Below are 6,350 nucleotides of genomic sequence, written 5' to 3'. Positions count from 1 at the left end.
ATATATACACATAAAAAGGGTATCCTTTGTGCAGAGCTGGGCTCGACCCAGTTGTGTATAAACATATAATTCAATGGACAGTAGCCAAAGTAAGTATAGCTTCCATAAAAAAAAGATCCGCTGTCAAGCGACCAGGCTATAACGGAAACGATTCGCGGGTACCAGCAAGTATCCCTCTTTACACTTAATCAGTAGATCTCTACTGGCTGTCATGCTGGTGGGGAGGACGTGTCCTACAATGCATTAGCACAAGTTGAAACATATGTATGGTTTGAACATTTAAATTACACCGATTACGTTTACTATATAGATAATGTATTCCTCTAGCTGCTAATGACAGCAAAAAACGCTATACTAAGTGATCTAATCTAAAGCAGCCGCAAATCGTCCTCTTATCAGATAATCAGTTTTTTTTTTTTAATTTTAGTGTACACTAGCATTTTTCAGCGTATCCTGCTTATGAGCCCTATTCAACAGCCTTTCAAATGCTATTGTGAACGCAGCGATTAGAAATTAGCAAATGCACATACAGGGTCGAATCTATGAACAAACCCAAAGTTCCCTCCGAAATATTTCGCCCCATATATTGCCACATATAGACCTAATGAAGCCTACATCATACAATTATAATTGTGATGTACGGGTATGGAAACAAACTGGGTGTGCTAATACTAGACTGACCAGTTTCCCGTTATCTAAATAAAGTAATAATTCAATTTGTTTATTCTCACGTTACTGTTTCGATAGAAACTACACAATATAGATCCATGGTTGAGTTCGTACCTGTAGAGAGACGTTGCCACCACCATGGGCAATAATTTTGTTCGAAAGTCGCTTGTTTTTATATTAAATATTTCTACATTGACGCTGTATAGAACTGTGTGAAAACGCGTGTCTCAAGTAGAAATGTTCTTTTAAACTTAAGTTAAGATACTTATTAAGCCTATTCAATCAAGCAAAATGTTTGCCGGGGACAAAGCTGCTCTAGCACTATAGGATGTCAGGCTGAGATCTTCTAGCTTTTAAACCAGCGCTTGCACCGTTGGTTTGCTTACAGAACCTATGTAGAATTGCATAGCAGGGGGGTAAGAAAACTTACTAGTTAATTTTTATCCTTTTCAATCTATGGTTCGTTCATAATTTTAAATTCGACTAGTAGCAATACGTTTACCCTTATCGCCCGTATATAAGGTTGTGATCATGTTGATAAGGTTAGATCTGCGCGATTAACAACATCAAGCCAGCTGTGTTGACATTCATACCTTTCTTAGGTGTGCCCTTAAGGTACCCCTCAAGGGAACGACTCTTCTACTTTTTAAACCCCATTGGTAAATTCATCTAAATGAATCATGTAGTCGAGCTTTACTCGTGTCCCATTCCTACAGGGACCGTTCTTTCTTTTATAACTTCTCTCTATTGATATGCAATACGAACTAGGATTTATCACAAATCTTGTGGAGTAATTTATCTAACTGAACGTTTTTAACTACGTAAATAAGATACAACTGCAATCACAATGACCACTTATCTATATGGCGTTTAAGTACCCGAAATTCTCTTGGATGCTTCCAGCTACATATATTTCATAGATCAAAATAGAACGAAAAACAAATCGTCATCGTTTACGTATCGTATGGTATAAAACCGCAAATGCTGTATAATGTTTGGCAGTAAGATGCGTCATGAGAAGCTCATTTGTCTACAGCTTAAATTAAAACAAGCCAATATTATAGTTAGGAATTATATACACTACAGAATGCGTGGTCTGTTAGCTAGAGCCTGACATGAACCAGGATACTCTTGAGTATCCGGGTTCAGTTCTATGCTTAAAAAGTAGATTTTGGTAGTAGAGCGTTAGGGGACAAGTTATTCGGGTAACTCTGGACAGTATTCGTACGTGGCTTGGCTGTCTAGCTAATGTTGTTACATTCTCGTTTTAATAACTTATACCTACTAAGATTTCGGCTTGCGGATTGCGGAGGCGCCTCTTTCTCTCAATCTTCAATTGCAAGCAGATGCGTAAAATTTCAATATCTTGTCCTGACCCCATATAATGCAAGTTTAACTTTGCTATCTTCAAAATTAGCGGGAACTGTTCTTAACGTTTCGCATATTGTCGAAGCTATAAGGATCATTTGGTTGGCTCTAAAGATGCCTGACGCTGCTGCATCAGCAACTTTTAGAATTAAGTGGTTTTTTGTTGGATAAAAATTTGCTTCAAGCAAAAATCTCAGTAGCTCCTGATCGTGTTTGAAGTTATTTTAGAGTAGTCGTGGATTTTGCTATTAGCAACCTTATACTAAGAGGAGTGTCTACCAAAGCCTTTTGGAAAGGCTGGCGAGGTACAACTTTCTTCTCTTGTCAACTTACTGCCAGCCAGCCAGTCAGCCAGCCAGCCCGCTCAGCTTACCTATCTCTGTGGTCAGATGCCGCTGTGGTCTAACACAGTATGTGGTAACCTCAGCTTGTGAATGTGTGTTCGTGTTTATCTGGCTAGTTATCTCTGCTGCTTTCGAAAGGAGCCAGACTAAACGCCTGTTGTTGTTTATAACGTCGTCCGTGTGCTGAACATGCCTTTTACGGTTTTGCTCTTGCTCTTCTCCTTTCTCATACAAACACTTGTATATACACCGATATTCGATGATATGGTTCATTATAGCGACGGTATTAGAGGCAGCTTTGTGCGAGAAATCGCCATGATGGCTTGGCGTCGGCGCCAGCAGCAGTTCGTGGCAGTAGAGTTCGTGTTGGACGGCACAAGTATCTACTACGGTGACATTGACAGTTTGAGGTAGCGTTTCATCTTTACTAACTGGCTATCTAACGGGGACAGACTGTCGGTACAACTGACCACGGCTTCTTGTTGGACATCAACCAAGACCCGTGAAAGGCACGAGTATGTACGGATGAGGCAATCATCGCTATCAGCGTTACAGAACGACCGTCGGCGCCATTGACTGCAGGCAACTTGAATAGGCGGGGGCGCCATTACACGATTTTGCCCAAAGGCAGGGTGGTGACAACCAGCCTCGACGGCCATTGAACGGATCATTATCCAGAGGAGTGGGTGAGCGTGGGGACGGTGAATACGGTAGCGACAACGATTTCCTTCTCAAGGAATCTTTTCAACTTGGCAATAGATACGCTCGAAACGGTTAAAAACGGTCGCGCGAAGCAAAGCCAAAAAAATCTTCATCACTTATTGAATTTCTTTAGTTGTCTCCTATATTTCTAGAGTTCGCTGATTTCAATGGCACAATTATATGAAATGATCGTAGTTGAATTAACCTGTTTCTTTCAATTCTATTGACTTCAAAGTAAAGTTTGCGTTAACAAATTCGCGCATCGGAGAAGACAGACAACAGTGACGTTTGACGACGTGCGATGGTATAGTCGCGCGAGCTATAATCGGTGGCTTCGTGCAGAATATTGCGGATATTTTCCCTGTTTCTTTTTAACAACTCTTTCTTGTAACTGAGCAAAGGTACAACAAACTGAACAAAGGCTTGTGTTCGGCGCAAAATTTGACCGGGTATTATAGAGTAAAGTGAGTGGCAATCTAACGAAACCGAATATAGACAGGTACCTTTTATACGCATATTTCGCTAGCTAAGTTAGTATAGATCTTCTTACTGTGTCTCAATGACCACCAATTACTTGAATAAAGTAGTGTAGGTGTTGATTTGTGACGAGCCGTGTTGGCTGAACCTTAGGACCGTTACAGTAAGCTTTCGTTTAACGTAACGGCTAATTTGCATAGGAGCTAGCCAATGTACAGATGCGCAGTGTCTTAATGATGTATGTGCTTTCTCTGTGGCCAAGTATTTCTATGCATAATATAACTTGTTTGGGGTAAATAAGACACATACATACGAAGTAACTACAAGCCAGTTCCGATAATTGTCCAAAGTATCAGTAACTCAGATCGTGACGGCACAGTTTTTTACGTGACAGAAGAATTTCATATCTTTGATCATGATTCAAAAGTTATCAGGATCTTTCAAAGAAAGCGCACGCCAAGTGAATTGAAAAAAAACAGTGAGATTACCAGGCTCAGGCTTACTTTTTACAGGCACTTTTTTTTTGTTAATACGAATCGTTTGTAATGGGAAGAGGAAGAGCAAGTTCTAGAGCATCATGGGCTGAAAACTTAAATTAGAGTGCTTCGAAAATTCAGAATCATCATCATCATCATCATCGTAGACACTCTGCTTTAAAAGCATATTTGTATAGAAATATTTAATTTTTCTTTCCCCTTCCTCGTAGTGAATAGCTATTTGAAAGCTACGCGATAGCAGTATTTGGTTATATAACAGAAGACAACTTCGCTTCGAAAATACCCGCATTTGATCGATGCCCAAAAATTGTTGTTTACCTTGCTTCTTACTATTTACTGACTAACCTGGCTATTTTGAAATAACATATGCATTAAATTTTCCTAAGTAGAGATTACATCGGATATTTAAGTTGGCTTATTCACTATGTATCGTAGGTCCTTGCTTGTTTAGTACCTGGCACTACTCGTTCCAGGGCTTACTTCGGCATATGACATTTGGATAAACGTTTTAAGTGTTTGTTACTCGCGTTAAGGTGCGCTGTTTCAAACAGCCGGTGGCCCTATCGAAACGAACCGTGCCCGTATGCGCGGGAATATATCAAGCTTTTGTGTAAGCTCTCGAGGGAAAAGGGATCAGTTGATGTCACCTCCCACAAGTGCTTGCTGATCAGGAATCTTGTAGAGGGAATGTCCGCGGAGGCGGCCTCTAGGGCCATCGAAGGTACTGGGGGGTAAACGGGGATTGCTTCATTGTCAATGAACCGTGTGTTTGGCCCCAAAGTTCACCCCAGTTGACACCGTGTTCCCAAGTTCAGCAGGTAAATAGGTTACCGCTGCTCTCACGGGGCCAGGTGTATAGTGTTTACAATTAGCTGACCAGATTCGAAGTAACAACTTGGGTTTTATAATTATGTATGTAGTATGACGACAAGTTAGTTGTTAGTGTTAATTATCTAGTAATAACCTTAATACCATGATGCTCTATTTTACAAACTTTGAATCGCTATTGCCTGAACGTACAACTGATATTTTCATAAAGCAATTTTATACTCATTAACTCATTTAACACTCATTAAATAAGCCATCCTAAATCATCAAAATAAGGCATCAAATGAAATCTATGAATTATATATAGGGAAAAATGGAGTGTAAATACTGACACATTTTAACGGTGCGCACCGTTCCCAAAGGCCAAGTTGACCGGGGCCGGAACTTTGCGTGGCTGTCGTCATTTTGGTATAAATACAGCAAATTTTGATCTATGACCATGATTGTCCGCGTTTTAACCTAAGAGCACACTATGGCAATAAGGTCGACAACATTTTTTTTAAAGGCAACAGCACGTGCCATTTTGTTAACGACAACAACGACACGAGGTGCAACGAGCGCAAAAGTTTAGTCTAAAATGTTATGCACATTAGCATAGCATGATAGGCACGTGTAGGGGTTTCTATTAAACTGCATTGAACGCTGAGGCTACCTTGTTCTTCATTTTCTTTGTAAAATTAGGATCAGGCCGCATCCGGTTCCATAATCTCGAAACGCAACGGCCCATATAATTGCACCTCACCTTGGACTACATAAATTCCAGGGTGATAAAATACAATGAAATAATAACGTAACCTTCGAAATTCTACCTTAGAAATATCGCTTTGGCAAAATTTGGTCACCGAAAAAACCCGAATTGCGCTAAATCAAACGCACCCGTGCGCATTTAAAAAATTGAAAGTTTGATATTTTAAGATCAAAATGAATGAATGAATGAATAATCATTAAAAAAATAAATAACGTTGCCTTTCCAGATATTTATATAGCGCCAACTTCCTTTATATACATTCTCTCTATTTTTATATACATTTTCGTCGCAGCTTTAATAGAAAGGTGCTATAGTCTGATGCTTTTAGTATTCCTGTCTAACCCGTTTCTTACTACTTGGCGCGTACTGATGCCATTGTGTGTGAAAGATTCATTTTTTAAAGTAATATTTGTAACCTTATATTTTATATATATGCCGTTTCTAACGAGTAATCGTGCGTACCCTTCATTATTCTTTTGATTCTTTTGTTCAAGGGAAAACAGAAGTCAGCGCCTTTTTTGAACTTTCTGAAGATGGGTGTCAACGCCGGACGAGGTGCAGGTAAGTTAGAACAGAGTTTGGCTATTACGAAAGATACGTAACACGCAAGTGACATAACTATATCCTAATAGTCCTAAATCAAATTTTTCAGAGTTGTGTGGCTTTTAACTCTACGGACCTATTTGACTACTCTCTATATAATATGTATGTATATAT

The 6,350-nt window shown here is 39.6% G+C and overlaps 1 protein-coding gene across 9 annotated transcripts in view; it reads left to right on the top strand.

The window, feature by feature from the left end:
- The window catches only part of LOC111246589 (scavenger receptor class B member 1-like), a 61,076-nt gene that overhangs the window by 42,092 nt on the left and 12,634 nt on the right, over window positions 1-6,350 (top strand). For 3 of the 9 annotated variants that reach the window (XM_022796443.2, XM_022796498.2, XM_022796459.2), the window contains exon 2: window positions 6,137-6,194. In XM_022796443.2, coding sequence (XP_022652178.1) covers window positions 6,137-6,194 — 58 coding nt within the window. The other 6 variants (XM_022796435.2, XM_022796477.2, XM_022796452.2 and 3 more) reach the window with 4 other exon arrangements.

The sequence above is a fragment of the Varroa destructor genome, unplaced genomic scaffold (genome assembly GCF_002443255.2).
Source record: "Varroa destructor unplaced genomic scaffold, Vdes_3.0 BEIS01000001.1, whole genome shotgun sequence".
Classification (NCBI taxonomy): Eukaryota; Metazoa; Arthropoda; class Arachnida; order Mesostigmata; family Varroidae; genus Varroa; species Varroa destructor.
This window is presented reverse-complemented; position numbering and strand designations above follow the sequence as displayed.